Source organism: Monopterus albus, unplaced genomic scaffold (assembly GCF_001952655.1).
Source record: "Monopterus albus unplaced genomic scaffold, M_albus_1.0 scaffold63.1, whole genome shotgun sequence".
Lineage (NCBI taxonomy): Eukaryota > Metazoa > Chordata > Actinopteri > Synbranchiformes > Synbranchidae > Monopterus > Monopterus albus.
In genome coordinates, this window is record NW_018127943.1 from 658,257 (window position 1) to 671,976 (window position 13,720).

General features: G+C 37.9%; 1 protein-coding gene across 6 annotated transcripts in view; it reads right to left on the reverse strand.

Annotated features, from left to right (window-relative positions):
* dnmt3aa (DNA (cytosine-5-)-methyltransferase 3 alpha a) overlaps positions 1-13,720 on the reverse strand; it is a 50,182-nt gene that overhangs the window by 25,727 nt on the left and 10,735 nt on the right. For 4 of the 6 annotated variants that reach the window (XM_020603925.1, XM_020603924.1, XM_020603922.1 and 1 more), the window contains exons 3-6: positions 12,462-12,569; positions 3,101-3,224; positions 2,737-2,774; positions 2,482-2,598 (exon numbers count right to left, since the gene is read on the reverse strand). In XM_020603925.1, coding sequence (XP_020459581.1) covers positions 2,482-2,598; positions 2,737-2,774; positions 3,101-3,224; positions 12,462-12,569 — 387 coding nt within the window. Of the gene's footprint in view, positions 1-2,481; positions 2,599-2,736; positions 2,775-3,100; positions 3,225-4,792; positions 4,972-12,461; positions 12,570-13,720 lie in introns of those variants that run through there. The other 2 variants (XM_020603926.1, XM_020603927.1) reach the window with 2 other exon arrangements.

The window sequence follows — 13,720 nt, forward strand, 5'->3', positions numbered from 1 at the left end:
TTGGTAGTGCAGTATAGCTGAGCGACGCCAGATCCTGTTCGATTTTGTTTTATCAAACAATGTGTATATTAATTTTAGTTAGTACACCTTTAACCATAACTACTACTTGCTTAACTCTATCCCCTACCTTAACCTTCAGCTAAAAATAAATAAAGTCGTCACTCTAAAATACCGTGATTTACATGACCACCATCTGGTCGCCATGAGCAAGGCTGAGTCCCCACAACAAGAGTAATACCAGGCACACACACACACACACACAGAGGCCAAAAACTGGAGCTGGTTAACCTCCGTCACCGATTTCTCCATGATCTTTTTTTGCTGTCTGTTTCACATTTTGATATCAGTTTTCCTTTCACACCTTCCCTTTGTCAGTGTCCCGTTTCTTGCTTACATCTCATGTCATCATTTCCCTTTTCTCTACTTTCTTTATTTTCTTGCCTGCATTCATTCTTTTCTTTCTCCTTACATCTTCTTCTCTTTTACTTCCCTTTCCATCATTCTTCTTTTGAATGTTGTACTTTTACTTTTAAAGTAGTACTTACTGTAGATATTAATGTACTGGTACTTCCACCACTACCCTCCTGCTTTTCAGCTTCCTTCCTTTCTTTCTTTTTTCATAACATTAACCTCCCTCCATTCTTTTTTCAAATTAATACATAGTTATGAGAACACCCTACATTTTCAATACACTCATCAAAAGCACACATCACTTAAGGCCTGAGAGTAGGTCATGAGTCAGTAGGTGAGAAGAGATTGTTAACAGGAAGCCACATATGCGCCTCCTTTCTCGCTCTCTCTCTGTCTCCATCTGTCACATGGACATGCAAGCTCATTTGGGTGTATTTATATATGAAAGGAACTTTGGGGTTCATTTCCATTTAATTACTAATGACTTATGCAGCATGCGTTGCTCTTTTTCAACTTCTCAGGTGACTTTTTTCTCATATATCTCCCGGATTTTCAAACTGGCTGCAACAGAACAAGTTCAAACAAGAGGAGGAGAAATGTACAGCCAGTCGTGGTTGAGCTGTCTATCAGCCTCAGTCTCTCTCTCTTCCTCTCCCATCTCCGTGTGTTTCAGCCAGCCTGTCTGTCTGTCAATCAACCTGAATGACTTTCTCTCTCCCTTTCATGATCACACACATCCTGTCTCTTTCACTCATTTTGTCTTTCAGTTTTATCACCCTCATGCACACACTTTCTTGCATTAACCTCTCTGGGTTACACTGCAGCAGCACAGTATTTTCTCCAGTGGTACAGTTCTTGATACAATGGTGCAAGATATTTCATACATACATGTATGTGAACAAATGTTCTTTTTTTTTTTACTTATTATAGAAAACTGTATTGCAAAATGGTTCCACTAAATTTTGGCCATTTTGGCAGCACAAAAAAGTGTAAACATACCTCTGACATATCACATTTTAAAGAGCTAGTATGCTGGAAAAAAACTGATTTGAGATGGGAAGTGCTGTGGAGCTAGGGCAATGTCAAAATCAAACAAAGACCAAATCATTTGATGGACAAACATTATGTATGAGAGGCATTTGCAACCATAGAAAGGGAACGTGCCTCTTTCACTATCAACGGCACTTCACTGTGTCAAGTGTTGAAGTGTTGAGTAAATGTCACTGTAAAAAGCCAATCATACTAAAAGTACACAGTTCATCTTCCACCATTTGTATGAGAGAGAGGTCTGCTCCCTTCTAGTGAAAACAAACACACTACACAGCAGAAAAGGGAAGGAAGGCTGAAAACAAAAGTGTGTGACAGAGGCTGAAATAAATGTCAATGAGCAACTAAATATGTTGACTAAAAAAAATTTTCAGGATGCCAGTGGTTTGCAGAAAAAACTCATTTTAATACCTGCTTGCTGCGAGGACTGCACTGACTTCTCTTCACTTCACTTCAAAAGTCAATGAAGAAATATAGTCTTTGCTTCATTTTTTAAACAGAATAAATAATTAATAAAAAGCTATTTTTATGACTGCTCTGTCATTTTATTTGAGCAAAATGAACATTTAGCAGAAATGACATGTATCGAGTTAATATCCCTAAAACATGATATTGTGTTAACATTTTTTTTGCAATATTGCCAAATGCTAAGCACAGTGCACTTCTGCTGTGAAGGTTTAGTTCTTTTTTTTCAAAGGGATTTCCCCATCACTTGACTACTCACTGCTGCACAGTGAACAAACCGCAGCTGATTTCTACTGTATCTGGGTTACTTTACAATACAAAGCACCCATCTAAAGATCACATTCAAAAGCTTACAAATCCTCACAGCAGATATGTCAGTCAGTTAAACTTTCACAGTATACAGGACAAAGATATTACAAAATGAAAATGTAATATGGGTGTTCTGTCAAAAGCGTTATATAAAGCCAGCCTAGTTTACTGTGATTAAAGTGTTCAATACAAGCCTCCATGTTTCTGTAACTGTAAATTCACACAAACAGAGACCTGAATCTCTCCCACCTCCATCTTCCAGCGGCTGAGCCATTCTTCTCTCTGTCTCCTGCTGATGTAGTATGGATCTCCAGCCTGGAAAGTCACCCTTGGGACTGGCCTCCTCCGCAGTCTCCCAGTCTCACCCTGCACACATACACACATACACACACACACATGCATACACATAAACACAAAGCTTGTTATATACCGACTATACTCTTAAATCTGCTTGTACTACTGTATAAGAGTGCTTAACTTCATTTGTTGGATGTCATATCTCACCTCTCTAGGGGAGTCGCAGTTTCTGTCATCTGGCTCATCTGCAGTAGAAGAAAAGTTAGAGGAAATGGGCCATTTGTACAGATTTAACAATGAGCAGGTAAACTCACTTTGCCCATGCATACAAATTTACAGCTGAAATGCCCTCAAACACTACATTGTGATATTTGGCTATTAAAATTTCAGGTAAACTGATAACAAGTGCCATTTTTCATAAACAAAATTATGATTATAACTTCTCACATCTGTAAAGCATCTAAAATGTCACCAAGTTAAGCTTGGGTCAGACCTCTGACATTTTTAATTACTGTAAATATGAGCAAAGTTATATTATCTGAAATTATATGCCTCTGCATTAAATTTATACCCTTGTTCCTCTCAGTTTGCTCTAGTTTCCGACGCCCACGCTTCTTGCGAGGGGAAGGGGAGGGCTCTGGCTCCTCAGGCGGTGTTGGGGGAGCATTTGCACAGGGGTCAGAGGTCGCCATCTCCTGGGAAACAGATGGAGCAAAGGCTAGGTCTGAGAAAACTGCTGCTCACTCTTGTCTGGGCCCATCAAAGCAATCCACAAACACAATAACAACTCACAGACATATTTACAGGCCTCATACATATAATCACAGAGCTACTGCAGTACAAGCACATATGTATTAGTCTGCTCTTGTTAGTACAAAACAGAGCAGATAGGTCCAGCACACAGGTGGGTCCCATTAACACGCACACACACACTGGGAGGGGAGTACTAATAGCTCATCACACCCCTTTGTTAAACATCAAAGTAATATAAAATATAAAGTACCTTCAAAAAACTTAATTTGGTTTGAAATTTCATACCTATCAGAAAAATTCTGCAATTACAAAAAACGTTGTTCAATTATATAAATAATGTCCTGTCTCTACTGTTATGGCTAATCCATCAGCTCACCAGCATTAATGATGCTAAAATCTCATCAGGTGTCCGATGTAAAAGGGCCAAGAGGCATCTTTATACATGTGTATTGCTGTAACAGGTTTTATAAATGGGTATGTAAAAAGTGTAGAGCAGAGGTGAATGTAAAGTTCAACAGCTATGCTAACACTAGCTAGTGCTAACAAGCCCCCAAATAGTGTAATGAGCAGGTGAGAGGGCCTGCAAAGGCAAAAACTAAAGGACCTCAGGACACACTAAACTACAGCAATGCACACTTTTAACACTGAAACAGAAAATGTTTTTGATACATGGGTGGATTGCTGGTGTTACAAATGCTTTTAGAGCCCAAAACATCCCATGAATTTTTCACTCTGAGCCAAGACAAACTTTCCCAAGTGACAATAAAGCATGGGTTGATCTTGATTTTCACAATACAGAGTTTAGATTACAGAGTAGATCATTCTTTGATAATCCACAAATTAAACAAAAAAGGACATTACTAGTCATAGTGTGATTCAAAGATGCATTAAGATTTTACACATTACATACTGGTGTCGGTTTGTTTTGAGTCTCACTAGACACTCTAAGCTAAAAGGAAATTAGGTAGAGTAGCTTTAACTGTATAGATATTTATTAATATTATAATTAAATCACTGACAGAGATGCTGCTTATGAGATAAATAACAAAACATTAGGAAATGAACTGCTAAAATGAAAGTGAAGTGATGATTGGAAAAATAAAGGAAAAAGATATTTCTGCTCATGACATTTTATAGACTCCATAAACTGTACAAAACGTAAAAAACACAACACATTAAAACTAAAATCAGTCAATGAACTAAGTTCAACCACTTAAGTGGTTGAAGTCAATGTAAAACTTGCTATGTAAAACCAAACATGCTCAAAAATATAAATTATGGACATTTAATTACCGCAATTAATTAGCTGAATGAATGAAATCTAAATCATGGTACGATGGCACATGCAACATAATCATGTGCCCTTGGTGTGATGGTCTTAATATTTATTGCTTTTACCCCAAAATGAAATTAAAGCTGCATTAAGCATTTTGTTATCACTAGAAGGTAGAAAGACAGACACTAGATCTGCTGCTACTGCTAACTTTTAAGCAAATAACTGACTACTTACACATTCAGCAGAAACAGAGGAATCTGGACTCGCAGTCATCTTTTTGGCCACATGTTGAATGTAAATTCAATTCAGCTCTGGTCTGGTCCACAGACTCTTGAGAAAATTATCAGGATGTCTTTGGATTGCTATATGTTCGACGTTCTTCAGCCAGTTCGCCCCTCCGCCATTTAGTGCTAAACAGGAAGCATACAATCGGCTTGTGTGAGCTGGTTGTACACTTCCTTTTGTGAGAGCAGGTGCATTGGTTGGGTTTCATCTGGACTGGTGAACCAAAAACTATGACCTGAATGCAGTTGTTGGCTGCATACTAAAGGTTTGATTAACATTTTTGCTTAATGCAGCTTTAAAGTTGACCTGAGACACTTTAACTTTACTGCACAAGTAAAGTTTGTATGCACAAACACTCACCACAAAGAAGTTGAGTGTGCATGAAACTATGACACATTTTCAGGCATGGCCTACCTCTGACAGTAACCATAACTAGGGTTAAACACACACCAACACTGAAAGTAACTCCCACATTCAGACTGGTGGTTTATGTTGTTTCTCACCTTTTCAAACTACTTCTTGCTGACCTGCACTTCCTCTTATCTCAGTATCTAACATTGATCTTGAATGACAGACAGTGTGGAAAGTACCCGACTTTACAGCTGACAGACTCTAACCTGAGCTGTGTGACAACACAGTGTAGTAATCCAACAAAGGGCAATTCTTAGGTTGGATGACATTTTTGATGATACCCAGGGGGAGGCTGGGCAGAGAACAGGATGCAGCAAACAATAAAACAATAGTGTAGCAAAAATAATAAAATAAACAAACCTAATATAGAAAATAAATGCATGACAGTTGTGTCTTCATTTACTGATATAAAGTATACAATATATATAGTAACTAAAGTGCACTATTTACACTGTAGCATATACAACCACACATACACTGTGTCCAAAAATGTAGCTGAGCTCTTCCTATTATTAGTATGTCAGATGGATTTAACTCATATGTGGCGAAATATGTGAACAGCAGACACTTTTTAAGTCAGTTATTAATACAAATTCTCATTATTGCCACTTTGCTAGATTGTGTTTCGGACATGACACACAGTAACTGAACTGAACATGTTCAGCTTTAGCTACTGTGTGTACTGCTTCACATCACAGTCAGACAGAAAAAAACATGACGGCAAATGGAGGAACAGCGATGTTAACTGCACAATGCTTTATTTTGGTTCTCCAACATCAAGATTTTGTTTTATTATATTTTGTTGTTCAGGTTTTGCTAGCTAGCATTCATTATTACTAGAGATAGCTACTGAGGCCACATTGGCCAAAGGAGCTATCCCTAGTTATTAGATTGACTGAGCTTTTAAGCTATCTAACGAAGTTATTTCTCAAAGGCAAATAAAGACAAACCTGGCAACCAAAAGGTAAAGAAATTACAAAAACATGGACTCTTTAGGATTTACCTAAAGATTGCACCTATAATTTTATCATAATTAGAATGTGTGATTATGTTCAAAGAATAAAAGAGGGGCCCATGTAGCAAATTTCTAAATTTAATTCAACTATATTTACACACAGTGGCCAATTTATTAGGTACACATACTATAGATGCAGTCCAATACAACAGTCTTACAATAAATTCAACCCTTATGAAAGTGAGAATGTTCAGTTTATTTTGAAACTGTTTTAGAGAGGCACTGATTCAATTACTTATTCCTTAATAATTTTAGCTAAGTGTCTCCAATAAACTAGTAACTGAACATATTTATATAGGACATGCATACACCGTGATATGTCCTTAGAGTAAGAAAAAGAACAGACCAAAAGAAAGAAAGAAAGAAAGACGAAAACATAAGAAAAAATAAAGTTTCATTAACACTGTGAATTGTATTTTATCTTTGCTGGTTGAATCTCCATGTAGGTGTGTATTCATTACATAAGTAAATATGGTTTGACTACTGTAATTAGTGAATTGTACCAGATGCACTGTCAACTAGTGTACTTTCCAGTGCACATCTTAATTAAAACATTAATACAGTGTCCAGTTTGGATCAGAGAGAGGACATTTAAATGAACTAATACAGGACCTTAAAGACATATTAACTGTGCGAAAAGTTCAAAACACTGGCTGGCAGAGCAAAGAGGTAGCATTCTTTTGCACAGTGTGACAAAAAAAGAGCAAAAACCAGGGTTTTTGGGATGGAAAGAATTAAAAGCAGCCAAAGGATTTAGGTTTGATTCAGATGTGGTGTTCTTCCTTCTTGATGTGTTAGCATCTAAAGCTAAAGTGTTTGTTTTGGTAACATTAGCGACCTAGCATGGTCATGATTTTACCTTTGTATTAAGTTAATATTAATTGAACTTGGGAGTAATTTGAGCCTTGTGTAACATTAGTGCTTTGTGTCACATTAGCACCAACCAGCGTTTTCTACTGGACTGACACATTTTACTCAGTAGTCAGCTAGCACTAGCTTCAGACTGGAGAAACTCTACATTTTGTATAGTTTGTCGCAACCAGGCATCCGTAGTTTACATCATCACTAGGAAACAGGTTGTGATGAGAGGGGCAAAGAGAGAATAGTTGTGTCAGTTTGCTAGAGAATTTGAAAAGAAATTAGGTAGTGTAGCTTTAATACAAGAGCTGTTACTCAGAATATTAGCTTTAACATAAAAGCTGTCCCACTTATGGTCCCCCCAAATTAATTTCTATCGATTACACTTTTTGTCAAGCAGTGAAAACACAACCACAATTTTCAGCAATGTCTCTACAACCTTTGTGGTTTGGGCATAAATTGTAAACCCAAAAGAAAGCAGACTAAGCTGCATATAAGCCTAGAGCCAATCAAAACCTCAAGCCATACTTTGTCTAACTAAGACCTTTGTCTCAATAAAATCTAGTGTGCATGAAAAGTTCCATTAATTGTAGTGGCTGACAACACAACTGACTGTGGCTGTGAGGGGATTTTTATGTAAAATGCATGGCATCTGCATGCATGGTGTTTGGAACTGTGCCGATCTATCTGTTTAGTCCTAATGTACCTCAACTTTCTCTCATGTGTTCAGGCAGAAGTCACCAGCACAACACACATACATGCAGCAGCTAATCCACACGTGTTTCCAGGGGAAGCAAAAGAGAAAAATGGGGAGACAGGAGGGAGGCAAGAGGAAGAGACTGATACCTATCTTAAGTTGTAAGTGAGTCACAAATAAAAGTTGAAGTGTAGCCAGAAAAGATAAGAAGCAATGACCATGAAAGAAAAAAGATGGATGCTTGAAAAAGTTAAGGGGTCATGGGGCTAATTTAATTATCCATGAAAGAATAATCACTATCATGTACCAGCAAGTGTACTGTGTGTACTTGTGACAGAGGTGAACAAGCAAGGGAAGTGAAGGAGACAGGAGAGAGAGTGAGGCTCTTTCTCGCTGCTCTCTATAGTTAGTGTCACTGATGGCTCCACCCTGACGTCCACACAATGGCTCTGTTCCAGAATACACGCCGCTCTGTGTGTGCATATATACAGTACGTCTCTATACGTGCATGGGCAAATTTTAGTTTGATACCATTGTTGTGAGGACCTTTTAGCTGGTTTTAATGTTCAGGTTAGGTTTAGTGTTAGGGCTGGGCACTCAGTCATGATGGCTAAGGGCTTGGGGAACGTATTATGTGTTCTCACAACTATAGTAAGGCACGACTGTATGGTGTATGTATCATTAAAGTACGCATCACTACACTTAGTATGTAATTATACTATTACTATGATAACTACTACAACTACTATACTACAAATATTACCAAACTACTTTTACTACTGCTACTTCAATCACTACTACTAGAACTATGACACTACTACAACTTCTACTTTTATGCTACTCTGACTTCAAATACTTCAACTACCGCAATTACTACAACTACTGTGCTACTACCACTGCTGCTGATGGTATTACTACCACTACTTCTATTATATTACCAATAATATAACTACTACTACTACTACTTGTAGTACTATAATGCTTATATCGATGCCACTTCTTTTTTTTTTTTTATTGCTTCTACTTGTACAGTATGAACACCACTACTTTTACTGGTATTGCTATTTGTATAACTTTTACCACTACTTTACTACTTTTACCGCTGCTACTGGTACTACAAATGAATATTTGCTACAATTACCATACTACTACTACTACTACTACTATTACTATCATTTCCATCTCTACTACTATTTGCATTATCACAATGCTACAATTACTGCTACAACTAAAAGTTCTAATACAACTGCAACTATTATGGTACTGTGACTACTGCTACTTCAACAACTACCACAGTTACTATAACTACTGTACTTCTACTACTACTGTACTACTACACCAGCCACTGAGAGTATCACCACTTCTACTATTATATTACCAACACTACTACTACTACCTGTAGTACTATTATCCTACAACTATTGCTACTATTAAAACCTTTACTGCTCTTATACTTCTACTACTATGAACACTACTAATTTTACTATTAAAGTCACTTTCGGCTTTTCCCGTTTAGGGGTCGCCACAGCAAATCATCACACTGACGACTCGCATGTTGACATTTGGTACTACTTTTACTACTACTGCTAGTAATTTCACTACTTCCAGTACTACTATTACTCCTATATTATGTTTACCACTGCTTTACTGCTTTTACTACTGCTAGTGGGACTACAAACATGATGTTTCTGCCACTACTACTTATGCTACTTTTACTACAACTAGCACTACTACAAATAATCTAGTACCAATACTACTGCTTCTACAACATTAACTATTACTACAATTAATAATACTATTTGTACCACTACAGCAAACTTTTCCTTTTATGGTAATACTAACATGGCTAATATGACAACACTGCTAATACTACTATTACTGCTAACATTTCCACTATTTTAATAATTGTGCTGCTACTACTTATACTACTACTGTACCACTATGATTGATTACTACTAGTACAGTACAAACACCACTTACTAAGACTGTCTGTGTCAGGAACTCATGTACAGCATGTGTAACATTGATGTTTTATCTGCAGCCCAATGCATGTTACGTGTGCATGTGAATGAATGTTTTGTGTGTGTGTGTGTGTGTGTGTGTGTGTGACAGGCCCATATTAATCCAGACTTCAAAGCAGGATTAGACCTGCAAATATTAATGTGCGCACACACACAGATGTACACATGCACAAACACATACAGTATACACACTGATAAGACACACACACACACACAGAGTATTCCTTTCTGTCTGGGGTTGTTTGATCAGCTATATTGACTTGCTGATCTTGCCACAGAGTTCAGTCAGCCTGAAGGGACACACACCACATGAGGTGAGCTATAAGGGGATGAAGGCAGAGAGAAGTATGGAGGAGAGGAGCTGCCAGAGACCTGAAGTCAGTCAGAGTGAAGAAATAAGACTCATTACAGTAATAATGCAGCTCTGTAGCATTGCTCACAGATTAGCACTGCTGGCCTAAAGCTGACTGGAAGGTTGCCAGTTCAAACCCCCAGTGGGGAAGTAACACTATCACCTTGTCAGAAAGTTCAAACAGTGCAAACAAAACAGTACTCAGTCCCCAACAATGTTAAAAAAAGACTACAGCTAGACTGGAAATCTACAAATTTTATTCACAGTCTATTAGAGGCACTTGGAAACCGGCTCATCCTCCAGGATCATGTTCATCATATATGTTTAGTGAGTGTTATTCATATATATTACAATATGGAATTTGATTGTCCATACTGCAAATTTATGCTGATTTGTTCTGCACATAATGGGACACCTATTGCACATCTGTCCGTCCTGAAAGAGGGTTCCCTCTTCTGTTGCTCTTGCTGAGGTTTCAGCTATATGTTCCCTGTTAAAGGGTTTTTTGGCTAAGTTGTTCCTTGCCTGATTGAAGGGTTTAAGGACAGAGGGTTTTGTATGCTGTACAGGTTGCAAAGCCCCTTGAGGCAAATTTGTGAACTGTGATATTTGATATACGGATAAAAATTGGCTTGACGTGATTGGCTGAGAAACATGTTTGCAAAGAAGAAAAATGACAAAAGAGTGAAATTTCACCTTGTATACATTATGGTCACACTGTAGTTTTTATATTTTATATACTCTGTCCTGTACAGGTAATTGTTTTAAAAGATACTGTCATTACCAAATCAGTGGTTACCAATGACCAATTAAAGTTCCAGTACCAGGACTGCTAGAGTACTAGGACTAGATTGGCTGTATTTGGCTGCTGTGTCTTTCATTTATCTTTTTGAATGACTGTTGAGTTTTTTTGTCTATTTATTGTCCTGCTTTGGCTTGGCACCCTGATGGATGGGTAGAGGCTAACCCAGTCCTCAAAAGTGCACCTCTACTACACTGCTATGTGTTTGATAGGTCATGCCCATTTTGTGTGATTCAGTCAAATCTGAAGAATTTATATCCTTCGTGGTAATTTACCTTGCTATATATTCTGAGGTACCAATATTACATCGGTACTGAGGTACTGATGCTACAGAAAATCACTGTGACTTTAAGCAAAGTGGTAACTGCAAGTATGTGGAAAATGTGGGGGATGGAAGCTATGCTTACAAATGAAAATGATGAGTAAATGAAGCCAATATTGCATAATGAGAGAGAGAGCATAATGTATGCATTGACTCCTTAGCTCAGCAATCAGTCAATGCGTCCTACGTGGGAATCCCCATTTTTAGACACACTGCAAACAAAAACTGTCTCAAGTTAACATGGAAAAGTCAATGTAACAAAACCAACACAAGCTGCTGTGAAGAGGCAAGTGCTCGGTAACATCAATCAAACACACTCAAGAGTGACACCGAAGTAATTTACAGTAGTAAGTGAAAAACCTGAGCTGACTGTGGTTGATACTAGGGGTGTGACAAATTTAAACATGCTGATATTTCTTGTTGAGGCAAAAGCTGTTTCATATCAGTACATAACAGAACCAGAGCAGCACCCAGTATGGCAAAGTGTGACAGGAAAGTGATGTACGTTCAAAAATGCAACTCCCTGCTGTGTTTGAAGCAAGGGGCTGCGTTGGTCAGCGGGATGAGGGGCTGCAGGGGGAGTGTTCTAGGACTGTACGATATGGCAAGTTGAAGTGAGTGGCTTCATTCACATTTCCAGCTCACAAGTTTCTGTCATGATTTGGTTAGCCATGCTGCTAACGTAGCCTACTCTACCTTAATACTAATTCTACCACCAGTGTGTCTGCACTAAGAAACAGAGTTTAACATCCAGTACTAATGAAAATGCATGTTGTGTCATTGTGGTCTGTTAATTGTGGCCCAAACTCTACAGCGAATAGCAGTGAATGCTGACTTACAAATAAAAGATAATTTTTCCAGTCATATATTTCATCATTAGAGATTACTTAAAAATAGTGCTAAAATATCATCTCACCTCAATCTCATGAACCCAATATCATGCACTGTCTCGTCTTGTGAGCTCAGTGTATCGTCACACCCCTAGTTGACACTCTGCATAAATCTGAAGTGTTCCTGAAAAGAGTGTGTGCATGTTTAATGTGTCTTTTCAGGTTAGATGGGAGATTTGTATAGATAAGCAGATAATTAATCACTCTGCTATAGTTTAAAGCAATGGTAGACTACAGTTACAGTACTCACAGGAAGCAGCTGTTTGCGTTTCCTGCCAGGACGGCCCACTCTGCGCTTGTTGCGGGGACTCGCTGGAGTCCCCTCCTCTGGACTGTCTTGGTCTGCTCCATCTTCACTCTGCCCAATTACAGAGAGGCCACATCAACCACTGAACTAATCAAATGACTGCATGAAGTTAAATTTGATTTCAGCAGTGAAGCAGCAGTGATTCAAGGCAACATGGTTAAAACACACTGAGGTACAGCAGTGATGGGAAAACAGAATAATAAGAATAAATGGTATCAGTACATTGTTTACAGTTGCAAAGAACCAGAGTATCTGTGGTCATGTTTCACACTTTGATTTTTGCACTGAACAAAACATTGAGTTCAACTGATATAAAAGCAAACTACATTAAAACTCTCAATGCTGGCCCATTTCTGATTGAACAAGCCAGTCTCAAACAATGAAATCGCAAAAAGTAAAAGAGAAAATCAATAAATTATACATTTACAGACATGAAATGCAGTCTAGTATAACAGACAGGATGAATGTTATACTACAAGTCCTGCTCTAGCTGTGCATATGCAGAATGAAAAAACTAACATCTCTTTAAAACATTAAATTTAGATAATTAATTTGAGGCCTTTTAGAAATCTGTTGCACTGCCTTAATGCCTTAGGTGAAGTTCTGAACATAAATTAATTCATCTCAGCAGTTGTAAACAGTTTTTTCTGCTCAGCTCACAGCAGAGACAAAGTGGCATGGTACCACTGGATTTGTAGAACAGCAGTGGTGTAATTTGACAATGTTGTATCAAATAAAAATAGCACTGCACCTGTGTCTCAACTACATAGTGAGTGTGCTCGATCCAAAGCAAAGTAAAAAATAAAATAAAATAAAAAAAAAAAAACACCTTTGAGAGGTTTCTAACCAGAAGGATGATGTTAGTGTTGTTGACAGCTCTTTGGGTTTTGAGGCCTTTCCTCAGACGTGTGGAGTTGACTCATGAATTTAATTACTTCAGTCATTCAGATCACAAAAACACCACAGAGACATGGACTTGGACTTCAGTGTTATGAGTTGTAGTTACCTAATATCCTTCCTGGGTTCTGGCAATTAAAATAATGTCCATAAAAAGTGGGCAGCAGACACTCTTCTGGAAGGAAAGTTTAATGTTGTCAACCACCAGACAACCACCTCAGATTATGAAACTTTGGATGTAAAATTTTCTTTAAGAGTTGGTATGCTCAAATCAAACATTTCCTCCAATACTCCAAATACACATA